Source organism: Sciurus carolinensis, chromosome 10, assembly GCF_902686445.1.
Source record: "Sciurus carolinensis chromosome 10, mSciCar1.2, whole genome shotgun sequence".
Lineage (NCBI taxonomy): Eukaryota > Metazoa > Chordata > Mammalia > Rodentia > Sciuridae > Sciurus > Sciurus carolinensis.
In genome coordinates, this window is record NC_062222.1 from 54,933,851 (window position 1) to 54,960,412 (window position 26,562).

A 26,562-nucleotide genomic window follows, 5' to 3' on the forward strand; every position below is an offset into this window, starting at 1 on the left:
TGGAACTAATAACCACTACACTTTACTACGTTTAGAGCCCAGATCTTGCTCCACGTTGCTGGAAATTGTTAACAGCAGGTTGGCTAAAACGCTTTTTAAGCAGTAAAGGTAGGGGAGCAACACTTTAAACAAAATTATAAGCCTGTCTGAGAGGTAGCAGCTAGCACTGATGGAAAAATTTTGGATTTGGGGTGTGACCCAAGCTCAGTGGAAATACTTTGCAAGATTCATTTGCCTCCGGATTTACCCATCAGAAACCAAATTAAAACAACAACAAAAAAAAACTTCTGCCATTTGCTAGCTGAATACTGAACCAGTTGGTCCTTGAAATATTTTGGTTTCTTTCAAGATGGGAGAGATTAAATGAGAAAATAAATGAACCAAGTAAGATGTTCAAGGAGCAAAGTGTGCATGCTGAATAAATACTATCGCATTTAGAAAATTGTGTTGAGGTGTGAATCATACATCATAACTCATCAGACAAATGTGTTTGGAAGAGTGCTATGTTCATCGTTCTAGGTAAGAAATGGTGAATTCACAAGGAAAGTGCATTGTTCAGGGCATCTGGAGAACTAGGTGTGTGCTTTAGGCTTTGACCTTCATTATCTTTGGATCCCTGGATGAGTCCCTGCTTAACCAGGAAGCAGTGTAGCAAGGTGTAAAGCCCCTGCTGTGAGCCCTGACTCTAATTATTTGTTTGCTGAACTTGATATAGTCGTTTTACTTTTTTGTGCCTGATATCTAGCATATGAAAAATAGAATATTACCCATATCATAGTCTTGGGAAGATTCAATATATTAGACATATAAAGTGTTTAGAATAGTTAACCTGATGTGTATTCAGTTCTGTGGAAGAACTAAGGATCAGTATTTTTATTATTTTATTGCTATTGTTGCTATTTTTTACTAGAATATTTGGGTGTTAAGTTGAATGATATTTAATAATATGGCTGCAGATTTGTATACATTTCTTTGAATTCAGCATGGAAGCCATCTAATGCCTTGTGGAGTGTCCTGTATGTGAGAGTATGAAAATTAATACAGGCAGTAAGTACTTTGTATTTTAAAGACAGAGATAAATGTGAAGTAAAGAAAACTGTATTTGGTGACCAAAGGACATTTTATAGGTATTTGGTATTCAAGTATGTGGAGGATTTAAATGGAAAGGAGGCTTCTGCCCTTTTCAGCAGTTATGACATTTGAATACATTTGAATAGGAATGATTAGGAGGTTTTATGATGAAGGAGGTAAGCAAGATATTTGTTAATAATGAAGAATGCTTATGAAGCATTTATTCCGTTAATGTTATAGGCATTTTACAAATATTTGTTTAATGTTTAACTTATCAGTTGAAAATTGTAGCATAGAGAATTAAATAACCTGCTCAGGATGATGCAGTTTACCTAAGCAGTTTGGCTTCAGAGTTTGTACTTTTACCTCCTTTACTTTGCCATCTCGGAAAGGCTTGAAAAAAACCTATGATGTTTCAATTGCATAACTGAGTTCCTGGGGATCGGTAGACCATAGGGTATGAAGATAAGGTGGATCAAGAGTAAGTACCTGAGGATGTGGAGAAACCATTACTGACCATTACTGGAATAAACCAGACAACAATGTAACTGGGAAAGTAGACTAGATGGTTACCATGGTAATGGTGAAAAAAGTATGGTGAAATGGACTTTAAGCTTCTTTATGTCTTGCACTCTTGATACTCTATTAAACTACAGAGTTCCTTTCCAGAAATTTGTGCAATATACAAAATTGCAATGAAATTTTTAAAAATCTCAGAAAACATTACTTATTTGATGCTTTACTCAGATTGCCTTTTTTCTAGTTTTGTATTAATTGTGTATTTGCAGAAAAGTCTACAATTTTCCTTTACTTCGTATTTGTTTTGTGTTCTAATATGTTTTCTTGTAGTAATAGTGTTTTAAAATATTTCACTTTCTTTAGCTACCCATTCTTTGATCAGTAACTTTCACAAAATATAAGCTTGGCAGGTTCTTGATTACTTACTCATCTTTGCATCCCAAATGTATAACTGCACATAAAGCAATGCTTGCAGTGAAATTATCAGTATTTCTGTTCCTTTGTTGCGTGAGTAGAAAAGTGGTGGCTGACTTGTGGTCAGTGGATAGTCTCTACCAGTGAGCCTCAGAATTCTAGGTTTATTCACAAACACTCATTATTTGAATACTATATCTGGGATAAAAAATACTATATCTGGAAAAATTATTTGTGTTAAATGGAAGACATCAGTCCGGTTTCCAAATGCACCGTAAAAGTCTGCATGTAGAGAATCAGATCTGAGATTCTACCTTTGCTTTCAGGACATACTTTTTCGGTCTCCTGAGCATGGAAACCCTCAGGGTAATTAGAGTCTAGTGGCATGGGAGTTGAGAAGAGTTTGGGCGAGTGATTATTGTTTGTCATGTTTACCATTTGGTGTGAGAGTAATAATTGGGTCCCTCTTGACTGTGTGGGGAGTCAGTAATGCCAATACCTATGAGAAATTGTCTAGTAAAACTCACATGCTATTTAGGATCTTTCTTTCTTTCTTTCTTTCTTTCTTTCTTTCTTTCTTTCTTTCTTTCTTTCTTTCTTTCTTTCTTTCTTCTTTCTCTCTTTTCTTTCCTTTCGTTTCTTCCTTTCTTCCTCTCCTTAAATACAAATTAACTTGGCAATTTGGTAAGCTGAACTCAAATTTTTCTTCCTCAACTCATGAAAGTAATCAATTTTTCTTATTATTTTTAAAAGTTTTTCCCGAGTATTTACTACACTCCACAGTCCCCATTATGAATGTGTAAATTATCTCATTGTATGGTAAATATTCCTTCAAATCATAATGTTATTGACAGTTTGGTAAAAGAAGCATATCAGGAAAGCAATTTTGTAGCTTTCTACATTTCTATATTTTCTTGGATTTTAGGCTTATAAGGAAGATTGCATTGTTATTTATTTATTTATTTATTTTTTTACTATTTAGATAATGGGTAGATTTTTCTTTCTCTAATACTTAATAAATGAGTGTACCCTACCTGTCATTTTAAAAGATATATACCTGATACATAGTGTATTAACAAATTGAAGAATATTTTGAATTTTATAATGAAACAATGAATTCACAACTTTTTTTGGAATAAGGACCTTTTCCTGATTTGAATCTTAATTCCAAAAATAAAAGGATTGGCAATGTATTTAAACCTTTGTTCAAAAAAGCAGATATTTTACTGAAGATGAAATTATCACATAAGTAGGACTTCTCTTAAAAACAGTAAGTCATTTAAAATTCTGTTTAATGATAGTGTACATGTTTCCCTTTCTGTGAAGCAGAGTACATTGTCTAGTGAGTGATATGTTATAAGAGATAATTATGAAGTGTGGAATGTATATCATCGTGGACACTGTGGATATGCCCTGACTTCCCTTAGGGGAATTGGGAAATTTAGAATTCTATGCAGGTGTCAATCATGCCAGGCCCCCACTCCTTTCTATTTAGTGTGCTGAGCATGGCTCCATTCCTGTCCTGTGGAACAAGGGGCATAGATTTTGTGGCAAGACCCTGTGCTTGGTGAGGATGATGGCAAGCAGAGCTCTGAATGAGGGGAGCAGCATTATGTGTTCAAGGGGCTGCAAAGTGAAACACACCCCAGTTGCTGGAGTAGCACATGTTGTTATGCCACCTGATTTTGTATTCATGTGTGATTACTTTTCACTGAACATTTCCTGTCCCTAACTTTGCATTAGCCTTTCAGTATTTCTACATTTAATAGTGCTGACTGCTTAAGTGTGAATTTCAAGGCAGTGAATGATTTTAAATGATAGGGTAATTTTTTAAAAAAATACTAAATGTTCATTCTACCAGTTCTGAATTTCACACATGTAATAAAGACTAAAAATTAATTTTATTAATTTTTTTAAAAGCACTGACAGTGATTCCGAAATAGCCCACCATCCTGCCTGGAGTGTCTTTAACTTGGATAATGAAAATTTTATGGAACTGAAACTTTTTTGGATGCTCTGAGGAACCATAACCCAGAGTCATATATCATGGAAATTGTGTTGTCCTGTTTGCCATTTTATATGTGCTTAGGATGAGCAAGATAAATCTTGGTTTTAGCTATTCTTGACAGCTGCATTTCACAGAACATCTTCCATTTGTGTCTATTGGTAAGATTTGGACTTTGACTGGTTGCAGATAGTTTGTCCTGCAGGCATCCGGAGGCCTTTCTCCTCCTGAATTATCTATGACATGTAGAGGTACTAAGAGAGTTTCATAAAATCTGAGATGTTTGTTTTGAGTTTAACAATAAAAATTGTTTTCTATTGATGCATACTTTATTAAATGTTATTAATAGAATGCCTATAAACTTGGAGAACATTTTGTCTAAAGGAAATATTTGAACTGTTCTTTGAAATTTAATGGGATAGTACTTTAAGAGCTTAAAGGCACTGAAGCCCTGTTGTCCTGATGTATTGTATTGTGTTAATTTTTGTCATAAGTTACAACAGATTTTATCTGTAATCCTGCATTCACGTATGGGAATAGAATGATGTAGCACATCAAAAATTTTTGCAGTGACTTCTTCCCTTTTTGCAGTGTTCTGTCTAGACATTGCTCATTTTTCTTTCTTGTGTCTGTCTGTGTGTCATCTTGAGAGCAGGCCTCCAGCTCCCATCCCACTGTGTGGTATCTGTGGACTCTTTCCTGAACAGGTACTTTAAGAGACATTTACTAAAAGAAGGTTTTAGTTTCTGAGTTTTGTGACAATAGGCTATCATTTTTATAATAATATACTTTTATATCTGAACAAAGCCAGTTTTCTATTCCTGTTTCTTAGAATGCTTCTCATATCACACAGAAACTTTTCCCAAATTGTGAGCAAGTAGGAAGAGAAAAAAAAAATCCATTCGATCTTCATTCATTCAAAAACACATTGGCCAAATGTCTACCAAATACCAGGGCACTGGACTAGACAAAGAATGGAACTTGATTGTTAATTGTGTTATGTAAGTTTTTTTTTTTTTTTTAAAGTAGTGATGATTGATTGGCTCATCGCTTTGTGGGAGATTTGGGGTAACTTGTAAGTTTTCAATTGGAATTTTGATTCCAGTAATGTTTCCTTCATCATTTAAAATTTTTTAGATGTTTAAGGTATGCCCTGCATATGGGTGTAAACTCTCTCTTAATAATGACTCTTCTAGAGAGAATGAATTACAGTCTGTCGCTGCTTTACTGTGAAATTGTCCATCTTCCATTTTTTTTTTTTTCCATTTTTGATTAACAAGTGCATGTTTGATTTTAAATGAAAATTGACAATTGCATTTTAAGGCTAAATATAACAAGTGAAAATAAATTTTGAGAGGACCTGATTGTAGGTGAAGGTGATAGTCATTAAAACATTCCACTTTTTAAATATGTGGAAGTGTAAAATTGTGGTTTGGGTAGTATACATTGGGAGAGTTAGGGATTGGGGTCTCTTGCATACTTCTGTATTATTTATATGAGTGAGTGTTTCTTAGACAAGGACCATAAAAAGCAGATAACAAGTCTGGTCATTAGAATGAGGCAAACAGTGTAAGCATTACTGAAACCTGGAGAGGCCCACTGGGCTCAAGTTCCTTGCAGACTGCTCTGGAGCCTACTGGGAGAAGGGAAGACGGAGCAGGGCCCCAGGGAATTAAAGCAAACCTGGAGATTTTGTTCCAGTCCTTCTCTCAGGGGGGTGACTCCTCTGAGGCAAAATATTTCGATCTATGCTTCACTGTGGTGCACAGATACAAGGTGCTGTATGCTAGTTTTTTTCTTTTTCTTTTAAGTGATCACCCTTCGTATGCAAAAGTGGGAAGTTGGTAACTTTCCCACATTGCCACTTAGGCTTACATTATTTGGTATTATTTAGGACAAAGATTTGCCCTTTTATGGAGACCCTTTCAAAGAAGAGAAAGTTTTTTTTTTGGTCAGAAAATATTATTTATTTATTTATTTATTTTTATTGTAAACAAATGGGATACATGTTGTTTCTCTGTTTGTACATGGCGTAAAGGCATACCATTTGTGTAATCATAAATTTACATAGCGTAATGTTGTTCGATTCATTCTGTTATTTTTTCCCTTCCCCCCACCCCTCCCACCCCTCTTTTCCCTCTATACAGTCCTTCCTTCCTCCATTCTTGCCCCCAGTTTAATCATTAAAAAAATGATTCATGTATCTATAGGTGTTTTAATCATAGATGAAGGTGACTGTGGTAGGCACAGGTAGGCATGGGAAAACAGGTGACCATCTAGAGTTGAATTATGAATGTGAAAGGAAGGAGTTATGTGTGGGCATAGATGGATTTTTTCTCTTATCCATTTACAAGTTTATCACTGAGGACAAAGAAGGCAGTATTCCATTTTGCAGGTTGTTATTTTTAATACAGAGGTTTCTAAAGTTCGTATAACAGAATTTCTAATAAAGTAAGTAGTTCAGCTCCAATATAGATAAAGCTGTTCCTTACTTTAGTCTTACATTGTTGAGTTGAGGACTTCTGATTGGTAAAGTGTGCCTTGACTTAAACAAGGTTTTAGAATCCCTGGTAATTCTTCATTTCTGCAGGGTAATTACCATGTTTAAAGGGCCTTGCTTACTTGGGAAATAAATTATGCTTGTGTGAGGTATCCATCTTTGTTTCTTGATTTTAATCTCCTATGATGTATTTCTCGACAGAAAAAGTGAAAATGTCCAAAACAAAACAAAACAAAAAAATTTAAAAAATAAATAGAAACTCCTCTATTGATATTCATTCCAATGAGAGAATTTTATGCATTACTGTGTTTTGTTCTAGAGATGACTGTAAATACTCTTTGCTGAAAATGTCACTATAGTCATTTCACACAGTATTGAGATCTATCAGTGTAGCTGAAGTACTTCCTGATGTAACTGAATATATAGTTTTTAAAGTAAAAAGAAAAATTGTGAATTCCTAAAACAACAGCTCCTTAATTATATATTTAAAAATTTTAAGTATTTGACTTAAATTTTTGAATTAAAATATTTAATATTTAATTAAAATATTCAATAGTATTTAAACACTCAATAGTATTTAAAAATCAGTTGATGTACTTTTGCTTTGCTCATGTCCGTATATGAAAAATGACCACATGTAATCACTGGACTTGTGGTATAACATTCACATTTTAAAAATTAAAAAATATTTTTTGATGCTGAAATATTTGGAAACTCTTAAGAGAAAACTTTTGTCAAATAACCTTTCACGTTGAGTCACTATTACATAATTCATTATATAAGCCATTTGACATTGTAATGAAATGAATTACCCAAAATATCAAAAATTAAAGTAGTTTTCTGATAGAACTTCCCAAAACTGTGTTTGGAGGGGGTTGTGGACTGTTACCCTTCTTTTGTTCTTAGGTCCTTAGAGATAAAAGTACATGGTGACAGGAGAATAAAAAAAAGCTGTATGTGGAAATGAAAAGAAGTACTGGATACAAATAAGCTTATTTAAATGAAAACTGTTTTTAAATTCAGATAATAAAAGAAGGTCTAATTATACTATTTAGGTACTCATTTTCTCTAATTAATCATTAATTCCTATAGTAAATTGGTGTCTGATCTTTATTGAATGATTGCTTGTAGCTTATAATACAGTTAAGTTCAATACATACTGTGCATGATATATATTCCATAAGCCAGAGAGCAAAAGAAAATTGCTCATTTCAATAAAAGCTTGGAGTCCAATAGTACCTTTTTATTAACAATTTGGGGTGTTCCATAAAATGATTGTCCTGTATTTGCATGTGAACATTCAGGAAAACCAAAGGAGGTATTTAATTTGCTAGTGAAATTATCAGGACACATACTGTGTTTTTAATTGAATATATTTTAAAACTTAGAACCTGTATGGTAGCAGTTAAAGGCGGCGAGTAGGGATATCTCTGCTCAGGATGGAAGGGGTCATCACAGCAGTAGGGAAAACACCAGCAAATTAGTAAATCAGAGTTTTATTCATTGATCTATGAAGAGTCATTTTTTTAAAAAATCTTAAGTGGGACTGGATGTTTCTCTTTACAAGATTAACAGTCAACTACACTTGAGATGGGCATGCACATTTTAATTTGACAGGTGTTAATATCTACAATGAAAATTAGTCTTTCAAACAAGCAAGTGATGGATATCTGCAGGAGAGAAATGTGTCCCTGTGGCTCTTCTTAGAGAATAGCTGCAGTTTAGCTCTGTTTCCCATGTGTGTTTTGCATACTTTGCATACAGATAGTCTGTGCATGGATCAACTTTTATCTCCATACTGATATAATTTTTAAAATTTCTATATTCGGTATAAGTTAAACCAAATTTCTCAATATCAAAACACAAGTAAAAATTTAGCAAAAAGTCCTTTACTTCCTTTTACATATTCCTTCACTTCCTTCAGAAGTAGGATCAGATTTCGCATGTTGATGACTGATGGTGGAGCTACTTTTGTATATTTTAATTGGTATATTGTATTTTAGAATAACTGAACTAAACAGAGTTCATTACATACCTTTAAAACAGAATCTTCTCTTCTGGAGTCATCTAAAATTTATATATTTATTATACACTTTAAGAGAAATATGCAACTGGATCAAAGGATTTCTAGGAACCTAGATTTAATCTTAGGATGTATAAAGATGCTTTTATGAATAAAGATGCTTTTTCCCCTTACTATTTACATTTTGTTTCATTATCTTTAAATTTGTTCTTCAATTTTATAGTCTATCATTTTGCCAAACTTTCTAAAGCAAAAACTAATAATTGTAGGACACAGTGAACTCTTCAAGAGTCTGTGTCAGCTTATGATTATTTTCTATCTCTCACTTTCCCCAGCCGTTCTTATGGTCTAGAATGGAATACAGTGCATAAATACTGGTAGGTGATTCATGATAGATTGGTTAATTGATATGGTTTGATTAGAATAGAGGTTGGTGACATATCCAAATGTCCAGAAGGGAATAGATGGAGTGCCAATCTGAGGAGGTCAGGCCAGAATGTGTTTTGTGTCTGACATGTGATATCCTTAAGCTGTTTTCTTAACATGTGCTGACACAAGTATCTTTGACAGCCCTTGTGCAGAGTAGCCACATGAAATATGGGACAAGGGCTCTTCCTGTGCATGTCCTGATTACAGAAAGGGATAAATAAACGTGTCTGGACTTGCAAAGACATTGCATCTGCTTTGGTTGATTGACTGGCCTGAAGCCTGTTTGGGAGAAGATTAAATAGCTTGGCATTTGTATGCTTTTGCTTGGGATATAGACCAGTGGATCTGAAATTGGACTTCACATTAGTATTATCTGGGATTCTTTAAAAATATGCTCATGCTTTGGTATTGCCTGGGATCCTTTAAAATATGCCAGTGCCTTAGTTCTACCCTAAACCAGTTAAATCAGAAATCTCTAAAGTTAGGGAATGGGCACTGTTCTTTGTACAAGTGATTCCAATGTGCAGCCAGTTTTGAGGTAGTTTGAGTTTTTGTAGGAATGGAACAAAAGTTAAAAGAAAGGCCAAGGAATATAATTTCCACTCACCTTGTTCTCATTTACTGAGAAGGAATGCAGAATCTAGAACACCATTGTCCAGTAATAGGAAGTATATGTCAAAAGAAGCACCTGTTAAGTTCTTATGCATTGTATTGTAGTAAAAGGACCACATGTAATTTTAAATGCTTAGTCATATTTTTAAAAAGTAACAAAAATAGGTGGAATTAACATGGAAACCAGCATTTGAGATGAAACTCAATTCTCTGCTTCTGTCAGCAGGTGGGATCTGTGTAAGTCCTAGACCTCTGCAGCTGAGAAAACCCTTTTAAGTGTTAGCAGCTAATCACAGCAGGTGATGCCTGCTGGCATCCACTCTGAGGGTCGCAGCTGGAGAAGTTGGATTCTTCTCTACTATTATCGAGTGGCATGTTACAACTAGCTCTTAATGGTGGACTATGCCTTCCAGCAGCTCACTGCCAATTTTTTCTGGTTTCTTGTCTCACAAATTCAAAGAGTGAAATCCATGGCAATAATGGAAGGCGAGAGTGAAAGAAGTAGGATTTATTCAAGTGAGAAGGAAAGAGACAGAACTCCCTCAGGGCAGGAGGGGAACTGATTGCAGGTTGCCACTTGAGTGTGCTAGTCTAGGGGTTGATAACAGCTCTTGGGCTAATGCTGTTGGTTCAGATTTATGCTAATCCAGTGTCGGAAAAGTACTAACACTATTGGTTAGCCCTTGAGTCTGAATGTTCCTACAATCACCATTCGGGCCAGCCCCAGCTTCCATTTTCCTTGCTGCTCATTTGCCTGGGCCAGGCCACTGCTGGGCTGCAGCTCACTGTACCCTAGCTCACCATGCCTCAGACCTGTGAGGGATGATGGCAGGCTTCATACTGTTGCTGCCCATGCTCTCTGCCCAGGCTCCAGTCTGCCCATTCCACCCCTGTCACCACTTTTCCTGGGGATTAATGGGCCGCCTGCACAGCTTGGCAGCTGGGGAGCTAGGCTGAACAGGACAAAAACTTGAATTTAACTTCAGGAACAAATTATATCAAGTCTTCTAAATCCAGAGCTTATTGTTTATTGGTGACACATCTTGACTTGGAATAGCTACTTTTCAAGTGCTAAACAGCCATGTTAGTACCATATTGAACAGTGCAAGGGTAGATAATAGGGCAAACTCAGTGGTAGAGCAGGGGCTTACCATGCACAAGACCCTGGGTTCATCCCAAGTACTGACAAAATGAATAAATTAAACACAAAAACAAAACAAGTTCCAGGATTGTGTTTGCCCTCCTTGGGAATCATCAGTGGAGAGAAGCAAGGTGACCCAGATGTTTTAGACCCTTTTCTACTTTGGATATGCTTGAGTTTCCAGGTATGATATTGTTAGAGGAATAAAAGCAAAGGTTTAAAAAATATCACTTTGCTAAATATTCTTTTAAGTCCATTATTCCCTCTTGTCAGCATTTATGCTACTATTCCAGGCAGAGGTCAGGCACCAGGAATCCTGTTCCTCCTTGTGAGGAAGGTGTTACCATGACAATGACTCAGATGTTTCCTATTAAATATTGGGAATCCCTTTAATAGTGGTTGAACCAGCTGAGATTTGGAAAACAGAAATTCCATACCTGGATCTACACCAGGGTGGTAACAGAACACTTGTAATTACTTTACCACATATTAGTTGTTTAAAACTCATTTAACCCAAACTCAGGAAGAGACCCCTGTATCTTTCCAAGGTATGGTCACCATCATCAGACAGACCCTCTTACTACTGGTTTTTCTAACTTGGCATGTGTTTCTCTCTGGTGAATGTATAACTGGCAACAGCTTCAATATTAGTTATATAGATGCCAATATTGGATATATGTGATTTTGGTGTGTAATCTGGTAACTTTTCTGCATGTCAGATAGATGAACTCTGGTGTGTCAGGAAAGAGAAAAGCAGCAAAACCATATCCTTGACCATTGGAAATGAATATTCGCCAGATCTCCCCTGTCAGTGACAGAAGAACACTATCCTAGTCCATTGTATTATTTGCTTTGGAGAGCCATCTGTGATGTTTCCTGTTAGGAGTCAGTCAAGGACTTACATGTCCCAAATTATAGCTAATTTATTGTTTTATTAATTTGAGGGAAAATAAAAGTGACACCAAGTGGGAATTGTGAGGTAGAGAAAGCTGAGAGTATTTTTATCTATTTATAGGATGTTTCTAAGAAGTCTTATAACACTATATTTTATACTTCACAGGCAATTTTAAGAAAATTGTTTTGGAAAGAGCCAGCCCAAATACAACAGCTATTTGAGACTTTAAAGCAGCATGCACAAACTCAATTTCTCTAGTTCTGGTCTGTATCAAGGAAAGCAACTTGTTATAAGATTTAAAGCAAAGGAAGGGAGAGCAAATCCAATTTTATTATATGAAGCATAGACACTTTCACAACAAGTTAATGAAATTTTAAAAATAAATAAATAAATAAATAAATAAATAAATAAATGAAAGGCTTTCCAAGCACATTGGATTCTTTGGTACAAATAGTTTTTGCTTAATATTTGGCACAGGCCTACATGTAGGACACTAGATGAACAGAGAAAGCAAATAAATGTGACCTTTGTAAAGCTGGTATTTTCTTTATGAAGCCAAAAGGTGCACAGATACACAAATATTAGCCCACTCTTATTTTTGTCCCAGAAAACTTCTCTTTGGCTCTCAGAATCTCTGGGTTTGATCCTTGGCATCGTTGTTGCTCATCTTGGTTCCCTGCAGGCTTTGCCATCTGTCTAACTGGTAAAGGGCCCAATCTCATCAGAATTCCTATCATCCAGTTGGAAATACAGCCCTCTGATTGGCCATTTTCCTTTCTGTTCTCATCCCTGTTTATTTGCAACCAATTCCAACATCTCAGAGCAGGTGGCATTACCTTGGCCAGTTACCTTAGGATTAGCAATTACTGGAAGGAATAAAATCTGCATTGGAGGGTGGAGCATCTGTTATTGCAGTGATCTTGGCCTTGGGAGAGAGTCTAGGGACTTGGAGAATGTCTAATTCACGAAGGTGAGGCTCTCCCTGGGGTGCTCTCTCTTTGCTTCTCACCTTAAATGCTGCAGCCTTTCGAGTTTAATCCTTTGATCTGTATGAAGTTTAATAAGGCCATTGAGTGCAAGTGTGGCAGAAGCCCACTACTTTTATTTGCCTGACAGTAAGCAGCCCCCTTACTGTCTGTGCTCCTGTGATTCTTGTCTGAAAATTTTGCAGAGCCATTTAAACCTTCAGAGTTGCCTAACTCACACCTTGGCAAATCTTTTTTTTTTTTTTTTTTTAAATCAGCTGTTGCCCTGGCCCTAAGTGTGTTTTTGAAGTTTCCTCCTCTCCATCCTCCATCTTGGTTTATGACCTATAGCCTGAAGAATTTTAAAGAAGTGCCAGGTACGATTTTTGTTATTCTTAAAACTTACATAAAGACCTCAGTTAAAAGAAGTAATAACATGGCCAGAAATGTGCCCATGTTTTCTCATTACCCATATTAGTCACGACGGCAAGAAATAGCGGGACAGCACCAAAACAAAATGGACAAAATAACTCCCAAGTTTATTGACCTAATTTCCTTCTATTCTTTCCTCCTTATTTAAACCTTGAATTTTCTTCTGTTGAACACTATGGTTTGACATTATACATTTTGCTTTTATTTTATAAAGCAGCCCCAGGTAATTCTTGAAACTAAAGACTTTTTCTTAAAACTATTTTATTTATAAGGGACATCTCTCAGTGTTTATTAGAATTTCAATTCCAAAAAAGTGGGTTAGTAATCACTTTTTAATTATTAAGCACTGTTTTATGTTCTTTCTGGAAAGCAGTTTAGTTTAGTTGCTAACCCAGTTATTCTGACTTCACACTGCCTGAGTTTAAACTCAGTGTGTCTGCACACTAGGTGATCATCTTGGGAAGATACTTAATATTTTTGAACCTCAAATTTCTCCCCCACAGTAATGTTATGGGAACTAAATGAGTTTATACATATACATGTACATATACCTTACTCATCTTACAGCAGTACTACTGTGACTGATTTTATTACCCAAACAATGCCTGGTAGAAAATAAATGCTCTATAACTATTAGCTACTGCCATTACTATTTATTTATATAAACATCATCCAGCAGACATAATCCCTACTTTATGGTGAGGTAACTAAAGCCAAAAGAGGTCATTGAACTTGCCCAAGGTCATTGAACTGAGGAGTGTGCACTGCCAAGGTTTGTACCCACGTTCCTTTAACCATGAAAGCCTCCTGCTTACCTGCTGAGTCTGTCTCTGCTGCTTTATTTTGGCACCACAGTTACATAGATGTGGTTAAATTGTTAGGAAAATCACACTTGCAGCCATCCATAAAGGTTTATTTCCTGATTTTTTTTTAAAAGTAGTTACAGTTTCACTTGGATAACATATTTGTGCTGTTAGATTGTGCAAAATTTTTTGGCACACGCCTACCTTCAGTCTTGCTCTTTTGAGACACCCTTTTAGAATGGGGGAGGGTCAGGTTTACTCCTTAATATAATGTTTCTTCCTGAGAAAAGAACCTTCATGGATATGCTCCCAGGCACATGGGAAAATGCATGTGGCACTTGAAAGTTACATGAATCTATGTTTGTGCTCATTGCCAGATATTGCTCACAGATCTGAGTTGTCTCCAGTGTGAAATAGAGAAATGGTGAGTTTTTGAGAGGCTCTTTGGCCTTTTATCAGTTATTTAGCCATCACAATACCATCTTTAACATACTTCGGATGTCCTGGCACTGTACTGGAGTTTGGTGAATATGCTGTGACTGAATGAATGACTGAGTGGCTCACAGATGTTAGGATGATGGTAGCTACAAAAGAACTTCTCACTGTAAAGATGGGGTGGGATGGGTAGAAGAGGGAATGTTTGGTTCTGAGTCTGAGAAATAAGTGGATTTGTCTTTGTTATCATTTTCCTAATTACCTCTATATTCTCCCTGACGGACCCTTCTCTGGATCCTCAGGATACCCTTTCAGTTTAAGGGCACACACTTGGCAAATGCAAATCTTGATTTTCCTGTTTAGTTTTCAGTGCATTTGCACCTTTCTGCTGTGATTCCTGCTCTCTTTTTAAACAGTCAGAGGATCAGTTAGCTCAGTGCTGGGTCAGGTTGGAGCAGCAAATCTGGTGGGGCTGCTATTTTCCGTTCCCATAAAATCCTAGCAGAGGAGCCTGCTTCACAGTGGAGAACCATCTTTGCTCTGGTCACTGAAGGTTGGATGCTTAGGAACTACTGTGTTTTGTGGAATAAGTTATTCCCTAACAGGACACTTCTCACTCTTTTAGAGAAAAAAACAAAACAAACGCAGTCAGGATCTTTATGTGCCAGAGATACGAATGAATGAATAACAAACTGTAAATTTCCTTTCAGCAATCATGTTACATCTGGAATCAAAGGGAGAATGAAGTCTTTAATTCTTGATAGTGCTTGATCATATTTTAATGTGGGAACTTTTAAAATATGTCTCTAGGTGGTTAGAGACAGGATGGATATTTCTTGCTTATGACTGAATCTTTTGTTGTTGAATTTCGGTTAATGTATAATTTGACTTTTTCCCTTTCAGCTGTTCCATTTCCTCCAAGTCACCGGCTCACAGCAAAAGAAGTATTTGATAATGATGGGAAACCTCGTGTGGATATCTTAAAAGCACATCTCATGAAGGAGGGAAGGCTGGAAGAGAGTGTTGCATTGAGAATAATAACAGAGGGTGCTTCCATTCTTCGACAGGAAAAAAACTTGCTGGATATCGATGCACCAGTCACAGGTAAGTCCTGAGGATGGAGCCTGCCCACTTATGCCTACAATGAATGTTCAAATACCTTACCATAATAATCTTTGGTGTTGAGTCTTCACTAAAGAACTAAGGATAGTATATCTATAAAATATTTTTTTGTTTTCCTGTACTAAGTACCTGAAATATTGTCATGTTCTAAAAAGTGGTGTGCAACTTAGAGATAGTGAAGATATTCTGTTATAATTAAGAGTTGACACTCTCTGCCAGTGGAAACACGAACTGGCATTAAGCACACAGATTTATTCACTGGAAAAGATTAGACTGAGTATTATAAACCTTCTACAGTGGTTGACAAAGTGACCAAGTTAATGTAGTGGTTCCCAAAGTGTGACTCCCAGACTGACATCATCATTGCCGTCACCTGGAAACCTTGTAAAATGTAAACTCTCAGGAGCTACTTTCTAACTACTGAATCGGGCAAATCTGATTTGCTAGGATGAGGCCCAACAATCTGTATTCTGTCAGGTCCTTTGGGTGATTCTGATGTACAAAGCACTGGACTTTAAAAGAAGTCTGATTTTCTCTCTTTCCTATAGCGTTTTCTGCCTAGAAGATGTCTTTTTCTCTTTCTAATACATTTTTTTAGTTGTCAATGGACCTTTATTTATTATTGTTTTAAAAGATATTTTTTAGTTGTAGATGGACACAGTACTTTTATTTTTAAATTTTATGTGGTGCTGACTATCAAGCCCAGTGCCTCACATGGGCTAGGCAAGTGCTCTACCACTGAGCCACAACCACAGCCCTGGAAGATAAGTCTTTATTTTTTAATGTTTTTGTTCTGTTACTTCTTATGGACAGATACATGTTTCGTGTAAGTTTGCTTCTTTTAGGCCATGAAAGTTAAATCTGATCAGAAAACAGCATCTAATCATCATAGAATTTTGATTTACTCTTTGTGGAGTTTGCTGAACTTGCAGGTTTTCATTTTTAGAGAAACTAAAAATGTTTATTTGGCCCTGAAATACTTTCATTTTGGCAAAGGGAAAACATGACACAGAATATTGTTCTTGTCGAAAGAAAGGGGACATTTGAAAGTATCTCATGTACACTACTGAGAGCTTCTTTCTTTGAATCTATAATTTTGTTGTCCTTCATATGCATATTTGAGACTGCTAGGAGAAGAATAAGATGTCTTGAATATCAGACTAGACCATTCTTTATCAAAACGTCTTTAATAATTCCTGTACCAAAGAAATTGGTATATTCACATATTATTTTTGATTGGCAATGCTATTTTTCTTGCTTTTAACTTAGAAAAAAAATTGACCATGGGTGGAGGTACGCAGCAGGAATCTGCTCTAGTAGTTTTAACCCATCTGTGGGCCATGGGCAACTAAATCAAGACATGAGCTAACGCTGTGCCTGGCACTGGGAATCCCGGTTGCATATTATACAGTTGAGTCACATTTTATCTCTAGCTCTTAGGACTGTGAAAATATAAGGGGAAAACATGCTTTACTTTCTTACATACCAAAATTCTAAATTTTTTAAAGTATCTAAATACTACTTAAGGGTCCACCTTGGGGGCTGGGGATGTAGCTCAGTGATAGAACACTTGTCTAGCTTGTGCCAGGCCCCGGGTTTGATCCCAGTATGGAGGGTGGGGAGAACCCACAGCAATGAATTCACACCTGTATATTAATAATAAAAGCATTAAATGACATCTTTATCATTAATCTTTAATTTTGATTATAATAAATGACATGCTATTTTATTTAGTTTACTTTTTCTTGACTTTATATGATAATGTGTGACTTCCAATGAAGAATTCATATTGAATTCACTAATGAGCCTAGTAGGTGTTAATGGAAGTGATAATTACAGCTAAAAGGAAACGTGTAAAATAGATATTCAGGGTAATATGTTTTCTCGAATGACTATTGTTTCATTAGACTCTGTCCTGAAGGAGCACATAGGGTGGATTTTGGAAGTCTATGGACTCCAGAGAGACCTTCATCACCAGACCCTTTCTAGCAAAATCCCAGACAACATGGTGATAAATTTCAGGGTATAGCTCTAAAGATACTAAGGTAATCAGGAGTTAATTATGTATAACATTCAAAGAGAGGGAGAAAAAAGCCTTTTCTATAGTGCAGGAGTAGCTACAGAGACATCATGGAATGTGTAGCGCCAGTGAAATAGACCCTCAGTAGGGGAAACTTCTTTAGAGGGTTGTTTACGTTTCCTGATGCAGGTGTGGTCCTAAGGAGCCTATAGCAGATTATATGGTAGTGATGTCTTCTCTATTCTTCTGGGAACATAAGGATATGAAATAATAGTGATAGGATGGGCAAAAAAAATCATTTTATCATTCCAATCAAAGGGGAAGACATTTTCATGTTAAATTCACCGGAAGACCAGTATATAATCAAGGCTGTTGTCACAAAATACCATCAACTGGGTAGCTTATAAACCACAGATATCTGTTCCTCACAGTATTGGAGGTTGGGGAGTCTAGGAGCATGGTGCTGGCAAACTTAGTGTCTGGTGAGTGCCTGCTCCCTGCTTCACAGAAGGTACCTTTTCTGTGTCCTCACAAGGGGAAAAGGAAGGATCTCTCTGCCCCTTTTATAAGGACACTATTCTCATGCACTAGACTTCTATCCTCCTGATCTTAATCACCACTCTAAGTTCCTACCTCCAAATACCTACCCACTGTGGATTAGATTTTAACGTAGGAATTCTGGGGAGACGCAAACATCCAAATTATAACTGCTGAATTAAGTAATATAGTCCAGTTTATGATTTTTCTAAGCAAAAGCTGAAACATGGGGAAATTGCAAAAGAAGAGCAGGGTGCATTGATCATATAAAATGCAGTCCCTTTGTATTTTGAGATAAAATTTTAAGCATATATACTCTGAAATCTGGAATGCTCTGAAATTTGAAACTTTTTGAGCATCAGATGAGGCTTCTTGAAATTGTCAGATTTCAGAGCATTTCAGATTTTTAGATTAAGGATGAAGCCTCTGCAAATATTCCTAAATCTACAAACTCCAAAATTTGAAACACTTCTGGCCTCGAGCATTTTGGATAATGAATACTTAACTTGTACTTCTTAAAATTATCTGTAAAATTTTATGATATATGATTGTATTCTAATATTTCATTTTATCTGGACAGCTCAACAAACAGGATAATATTTATTTTTATATTAAGAATTTATTCTTTGGACAATTGAATCAGTAAAGTTGTCAATATTGGACTGTGCAGTTAAAAGCGTAGTCTACATTTGAAAATCTTCAGGATAAAGTATTCTTTATGCAGTTCAGAATTCCACACTTTAGAAACATAGAGAACCTAAAAATTTAGAGAAGAAAGAATAGGAAGAACAAGGGAGGAGAGGGGGTTGGGAGAAGGAAAATAAAAACCTGGTAACTTTTTGTGTAGAACTCAACATTAAATGTTTTCAGTATTTAAACTCTCCAAAGGATATATCAAATATGTTCTAATTGCATGTGAAGTCGCTCCTCAACTTTCTCTTCATCCTTCCCTCCTATTTTATTGATAAAAATATTTTAGTTTTGCTTGTTTAGGGAGGAGTCGTGCTAATATCTGTCATGGTTTGCTCACATTTTAAAAAAGCCTGGGAATTTATGTTCTAGTTATTAGAACTCTGAATTGCCCTTCTTTGCATTACCATTTCTTTAATGTTTAAGATCACAAGGCTGTCTCCTTCTCGTGTATACAAAGCAATACAAATTTTGTGTTTATTTAGAATTTCCCCCCTAAAATTCTGTATGTTTTACTTTGGAGAAGACAGAAGGACCACGGTGCTCCCTGCACCTGTTCCTTGAGAGTGTTGGCATGGTGTGGGCCCCTTGCGGATTGGGAATGTGGACTCGGAAGCCAGTAAGCCATCTTCTCTGGGTTCCCTGTCAAAACAAGGGGGTGATGCCACAAGTTCTGCTCTTTCCTCTAGACTGACTTGCCTGTTTAAAGTGGGAGCTTTCTCAGAGATTCCATTTGAAGTGTGTATTTCTGAGTTGGAGGCATTTTGTGAAGAAAAGAATTATCCCTCTGACATTCTTATGAAAATCGAGTTGAATTTCTCTCTGTTCCCTTGCAAGCATACAAACGAAAGAGTCAAAAAAGTGTGGCCAAATGTCAGTGTGGCCTCTCATTTTAGTAATTTAGTTTTGCAAACATTTACTGGGCATCTGTCTGGTACAGGAGGTATGGGGTATACGCATGGGAATAAGATCAGGTTCCTGTCCTCCAAGGACTCAAAATGTAAGAGGTAAACCTGAAATAGGTTGCCCAAAGATAAGTCTATCAGAGTATTGATTCAGTTAAAGAATACGACCTAGATTCTTTTCAAATTAAGAAGCATCCAAGTAAATATAGCTAATTTATTGCCAAAAAGGTTTTCTATCTTCTAAGAACCTAAGGTTTCCCTGAGAGTACTCAGTGATGATTATATTCTTTTATTGAGTTTAAGAAAATTGTTAAATAGCTGAGATCCTAACTGACCTGAAGATGATTGAGAATTGAATGCATGATGTTTGAGATGTAGTCCTTGACTAGAATATTCAAGGTCCAGTTGCAGAGTCAGACACAATTTAATTTTTAAAGATCTGTATTGGAGGTGTCTGAGCACTGATGTGGGCAGAAAAAGGAATGTAGAGAACCGAGAAAATATTGACATATTACTTGTTTAAATTGAATCATGTATTATGAGTAAAGTTTTAGTTTGTAAAACTAAAACTGGGTGTCATGGTTCACACCTGTAATCCAGCAACTCTGAAGGCTCAGGCAGGAGGATCCCAAGGGCTACCGGGTCAACTTACTGAGACCCTGTCTCAAAACAAAAATAAAAAGGACTGCGGGTATATTTCAGTGGTATTGCATCCATGGCTTCTAGCCCCAGTACCAAAAAACAACAACAACAAAAAGCTTGGGAAGGACATCTTGATATATTGATAGTACTGGTGGTTTTTTGTTTTGTTTTTGTTTTTGTTTTGCAAAGTGGCAAGACTTGTTCTTGGAGGTTTGCTGTGGAAAGAAAGGGTTTCAGGGTGTGTGACAGATGGAGGGGCAGGCGAGTGAGGCCTAGGTTGGAAGACCAGGGTCACATTCTAAAGCTCCGTAAGCAGTGGGCAGCCCAAGCTTATGTGGGTCTTTGAGCAGGGGAGTTACATAATGAAGTTTGTGGCTAGGATAGCATCCTGGATGAGATAAAGTAGGGTGGGGTGGGGAGGAACTTTTGGGAGAGAGGCTGATTAGGAACCTTTCATACTCTGCCAGGGTAGTCATGATGACTTTGGCAGGGTCCAGGGATTGGATCCAACTTTTATGACATGGCCTGTTAAATAAATGACTGTCAAAGTTGATTTTAAAATATCTATTTAGTTTGTATTTTAAATATCAATATCTATTAAACATTTTTTGACTATGGTAAAATGATTTATAGAGCGATCCAGTTTACTACCTTTCCTCTTGAATTTCTCATATTTTCCTGTTTTCCCTTTGGCTTAGCAGGGAACATTCTGCTCATTTGTAAAGCAAAGGCAGACCAGGAGCTGAATAGTGATTTAGAACTCATTTTCTGCTCTCTGGGCCGAGGGGATAGGCCAGCATCCGCTGGGCAAACTGCTAATCTCTCTAGTTTGTCTGTTTCCTGCAGTGGGGGATTTGTCTCTGGGGCAGAAAAGGATTCCCTCAGTGGCTGGGCCTGCCATTTAGCATGTCAGGCAGTTGCCAGGAGAACCCTTTGGCTTTGTTCCTGGATGTGAGAGTGGACTGGTGGCCAAGTTTAAGGTCATGGCATTCCTTCCCTTACAGCAGCTGACGTCAATTAGGAGAATTCCCCTTGCCTCTGCTCTGGGGAGAGTTCAGTGGGGATTGGAATCTGATTGCAACCTAAAAGATCAGTGTTTATTCTTCTCATACTATCACTTGTCATTATGAGGCAGTGTGATCTTCGTTTATATGAGGATAAAATATTACTTTTGGGGCATTTCGCCCACTTGGAATTTTAGTGACCAAATCTTTGGGGCCTGCCCTGCAGCCAGAGGCCTATTTTGGTACCTGGCCCACTGCTGGCAAGTCAGCATATTTCTGTCCCAGCCTGTGGCAGCAGCACATCATTTTGTTGTCCTTATTCTTTTTAATTTAGGCCATTTTTTTTTTTTTTTTAAGATAATGATGATAATAGGTCACTGCATGTGAGCCAGAGTCCTTTTCACTATCCATTCATCTCTCTGGTCTTGCATAGTTGTTCTTAGGAAGCCCATTTTACAATTGAAAAAAGGGAGACTCCACCAAAATTGATATTTCCAGCCTTGAGCCTGGATTAGAATTACCTGGAGGCTTTGGAAAACATGGGTTGCTAGGTCTGACTGTTACTGTCTAGCGGACTGGGTTTGATGTCTCCATTCAGCAAAGAATTGAAGAACAGGACACAGAGAATAGCATGCAAACAGCAGGTTTATTGCAAAAGCAACAGAGATACAGAGATATACTTCTCTGGAGAAAAGGGGACCCAGAGCTGGGAATCTAGTTGGGGAATTTTGGCCTGTTCTTTCTATGTTCTGTGGAATTTCCTCCTTTCCTTATCTCCTCCCCAGTCCATGTTCTCCTCATTATAATTGGTTGGTGCCCCTTCTGTCCATGCATCTGATTTAGTTTTTCTGTTGGATCCCCCCACCCCCCTACTTAGGAGCTTGAATACAGAAGTGTCTGTCTGGTTGGGTCTCCTGCATTATGTTCTTGAGTGCTTTCATCAAGCAGGAAGTTGACCTCATCAGAAGACGTCTCCATGCTCCTTGTTCTGGTCCTGTCCCTGACTTCCTCACTAGCCATTTTGCCCTGACTGCCTAAACCCTTCTACATCTCCCTCATGACCTTCAGAGTTTCTGATTCCTTAGGTCTGGAGTAGGACCTGACAATTTAAATATCTAACAAATTCCCGAGTCATAGTGATGCACTTGATCAGGGACCACACCATGGGAACCAATGGTTTAAGTACTTGGACTGATGTTTCATAGGTAGTAAGGTGAAGACCTTGCTTTGGTCAGACATCATCTACTTTACTCATGCTCAGCTATTATACTACATTGTATACACTGTTCAACCAGGGTATTGAAGGATTGGAGTTGTGTGCTTTCCCTTCATTTGATGAGAATTTTTTCCTTACTCATTACTAAAGAAAACATATTAACAATGCTGAAGCCAAAGGTTCTCAAGAAATGGAAGGGATAAATTATTTTGCCTGATGATTATAATTATTGTATTTTAAATTAAAATGTATTACTATAACACAAGGCAGAACAAAGGTGCTTAGCATATTTGGGGTGTAGAGTATTATCTATTTAGTTTTCCCCAGTGAAAAACATTCATAGGATTTTTCTTTATATGCTGTCTCAGAGTTGAGAATCGCAAGCTACTACTGGGACAGTTTGTAAAGGGAAGAAAGAATGGCTGGGGATCCAAACATCTTTAAGTGAACTGGTGGGTAATGAACACCACTTTTGTGACTGAGCCATGGAAATTCACTGTTTGTGTGAATAAGTCAGTAATAATCTACTGACCTCAGTAAACATATACTACCAGTCATAGAACATTTCTGATGATCATTACAATTACATTGTAGTTACAAACACAAATATTCACAAATATTTTACTTTAAAACTCAATATACCATGCCTTTCTGAGTTTTTGGTGAGTTGTTACTTTTCACAAATAGAGAAGTGTTTGAGTGCTTCATTAATGCAACTTCTGTAGTTGTTTTCATAGAAACATGAACATTCCCCAAATTCTTTAAAATTTGAAAGGAATCACTTGCAATGATAATAACTCTTTTTTTTTTAAAGAAAGTTAGATATATTAAAATCAGTACTACTGTGATTTTTAAGATAAATGGTGTTTCAAATAAGTTGAAATGCCTATAGGTAAGGGAAGTTTGTTAGATACTCTAAAAGAAAGATGTAGATGTTTCCTTTTATTTACCCAGATTATATCCATGTTTTCAATCTGATCTCGTTCCAGATTCCCATTGGCTCCCTCTTGAGCCAGTAACACTTAATGGGTTATAAAGAACACTGGTTGTGGACTGGTGCTAGTCCATGATGAAGTTTTTACTAAGCCAGAATGGAATTATCTTTTTCAATTTAGTGAGAATACTTTCTTTTTGTATATAAAACTATGGTGTAAGTAGATGGTAATTCTTTTTAATGGCTTTTTGGTGGAAAGATTAATGACATAATTGTTGTAGGTCATTGTTAAACTCTTTGTCACCAGTCACTGTTATAAACACTGTACTTTTTAATCCTTAGTGTTCTCACAGCCCTATGAAAACAGTAGTGTTTTTGCCTCCATTTTAGGAGTGACAAAATTGAAGCTGAGTGAAATTGAGTATCCTTAGGATAGTTAACCAGGTAATAAGTGCCAGCACTGGGGTGAGGACTCAGGCAGTTCAGCTGTGTGTATTTGCATTTTATAAGTTCATGAAATCCCTAAGTCTGGAGTGGCCGTATATAGCATGACATTTAGCTCTATTGCCCTGAACTATTTTTTGTTGTTGTTGTAGTTTATGTTATTGTCGCACTAAATGTTAAATATGTAGGACATGGATCTTGTGTTTTGGTATGTGGATGTTGTTCTCTTTCAGAATAGTTTTAATGTAAATGCATTGCTTTTACTTGCTGACTTGCACAAAGCAAATCATAATAATGATGTAATAGAAACCTCTAAGTTTGTGCGTGGGGGTGGGTGGGTGTTAGTCATTTAAATAGCAGTTATCTTTTTATTGTTCTCTTTTTCTGAAGTTGATTTTCCCTAATTCATTGATTTTGGTCTGAGTGTAGTGTTTGACCCTGAGATACTGGATAAATAAAATACTCAGAAGTATGGTCAGAAGTTATTTCTCATAGAAGAATCTGTAGCTTAATTAGTTGAAGAATAAGAGAAAGATCATGTTAACTTTTGAGGTAGCTGCTTTGTTACTTCTTAAAATTGCTGTTTTGGTATGTAAAATGTTTTATTTAAGAACATTAATTGCTTTTATGCACATCTTGCTAATGGAAAGATGTATTACCTGAGAGAAGGCCTGTAGCTAGTTTATTCCTGTCTTTGCTTCTGTCTTGGAGGGCAAAAGCTCAGCCTTCTTCTGTATCTTGTCCAGATTGCCAGCAGCATCACTGAGTTACCCTTTTCTCATCAAGTTATGTGAAAGTTCATGGAATGGTTTGAGAACTAAGTCAGTCTGTTGAAGAGGAAGAGAAAAGTCTCTCAAAAAAACAAAACAAAACAAAAAACCACCCAGTGTTGTTTCCTTCATATGAAATCCTAAAAGGTTTATGTTGCTAATTGTGTATATCTACGTGTGTGTGTGTGTGTGTGTGTGTGTGTGTGTGTGTGTTAATATGTAGGGAGAAATAACAAAGTGGCAATAAGTCTCACTTTAAGTTGCTTTTATCATATGAATATAGCATTCATAGCATAATGTACTTTGTTAAAATAGAATTGTACTGAGTATATGATAGTAGAGAAACTATAAGAAATCCTACTCTCAGGGGTCTTTATTCAAGTATTTGTTTTTAGAGATCTTGAAGAAACCACGTTCTATTTTAATATTCTAAACATTTCCATGTCTGCTCATGTGGTTATTTTATAATTCCAATTTATGGTATCATATAGTGCTTTTCTGCGATTAATTTCTGTTCGCATTTCATATGGCTGGCGCTTGGTGTATCTGCCTGAGTCAGTAGCCTTGTTTCATTGTGTTCCTGGAGAGCTCACGGTCTGGACACCATGACTTTTGAACTTCAGAGTCACTAATTAAATATGTCGGTGAAGTAAACCTGGCTTGTTTTATTCTTTCTGTAAACTCGTCTCTTTAGTTTCTTTCTTAATGCTCTGTGCTTCTGTACTTTTTTTTTTTAATTTACAATAAACAAACCTGTGTGCAAGAATAAATTGAGGATTAGTGGGAAGGAAGATTGTACATAGGTATACTATTTTTATCTAAAATGATTAAGCATCCTTTTTCTCTTTTGGCTCCATTTGTAATGAGTTCCTTTTTTCCTTCATAAAATTGATGTCAAGTTCACCATTTTATTCACATTGCCTTCTTTTTTCAGATTCATGTTTTGTTAAATTCAAAAGAGCATTTTTAAAAGGACAGTATTATTATTGACTCCTTTGGATTTCATGATTAGTGTCAGACATTTTGATATTAAAAAATCCATTTGGAATTCTTGAACCTGATTCCATTTCAGAATCATTTATTAATGCTCAGGATTTCTGAATGTGTTGCCGGATTTAAGATGCCATCTGGTGGTATGCATTTGATACATCTAGTTGTACTTTTAACTTTCATCAGAGTTGTATGTCCTTTATTGCTAATGAAGAATATTTTTGAAATGACATGTAAGGACATATGTTTAAATTTCCAACAATGGATCTTTTGTATCTTTCTTTATGTTTCTCAAAGTAGTAAACCTATTTGGTTTGCCTTATTAGCATAATAATTTGGTTCTTTAGGAAAAAATTATAATCAGGCTCTAATTTTAGGAACTCAATTTTGCACATAGAAATGTATAGATATTCAGAATCAAAACGTAATTGCATATGTTTTTCATTTAGTTTTTAGAAAGTAAAATTTGATTATTCAGCTATCATTAAATAAGAGATTATTAGATGATCACAAACATGAAATAGAAATTACTCATTTGAAATGCTTTTTGTCATGTTTTAAACATTAAAGTCCACCTCCTTTGAAGGTATACTTCAGCTTAATCTTGACTACTTCTTTCTTTGCCTTCTTCAAAAGAAAGCTGATTATAATTGTTAAATATATATCAAAGCTAGGTAAAAGTTAGTAAATTGTTTGCTTTGTTATATAAAATGTCTAGTCCACTTACAAATACAAAGTGTTAAAAATATATGGGTATTTTTATCCCCTACAGAAGAAATTGTGCCTGATTAGTTTAGTTTATTAAGGGCATGTGACATTGAACCAGTGTATAGATTCTTTTCCTATTTTAACTTGTTTAGCATCTCACATCTTAGTCAGACTTCTGGTCCAGCCAGTTTCCCTTAAAAAAAGTGATCAGAGTAAAAAGGGATGAGAATAGAAAGTGTGATATAATGCCTATTGTACAAGTCACTTGAGGTATATCATCTAATAACAGTGAAGACTTAATTTATGGTGTCTAAGTAAAAATCATTCATTAACATT

The 26,562-nt window shown here is 36.3% G+C and overlaps 1 protein-coding gene across 2 annotated transcripts in view; it reads left to right on the plus strand.

Annotated features, from left to right (window-relative positions):
• The window catches only part of Ppp3ca (protein phosphatase 3 catalytic subunit alpha), a 315,713-nt gene that overhangs the window by 136,816 nt on the left and 152,335 nt on the right, over positions 1-26,562 (plus strand). For both annotated transcript variants that reach the window (XM_047565696.1, XM_047565697.1), the window contains exon 2: positions 15,148-15,348. In XM_047565696.1, coding sequence (XP_047421652.1) covers positions 15,148-15,348 — 201 coding nt within the window. The remainder of the gene's footprint in view (positions 1-15,147; positions 15,349-26,562) is intronic.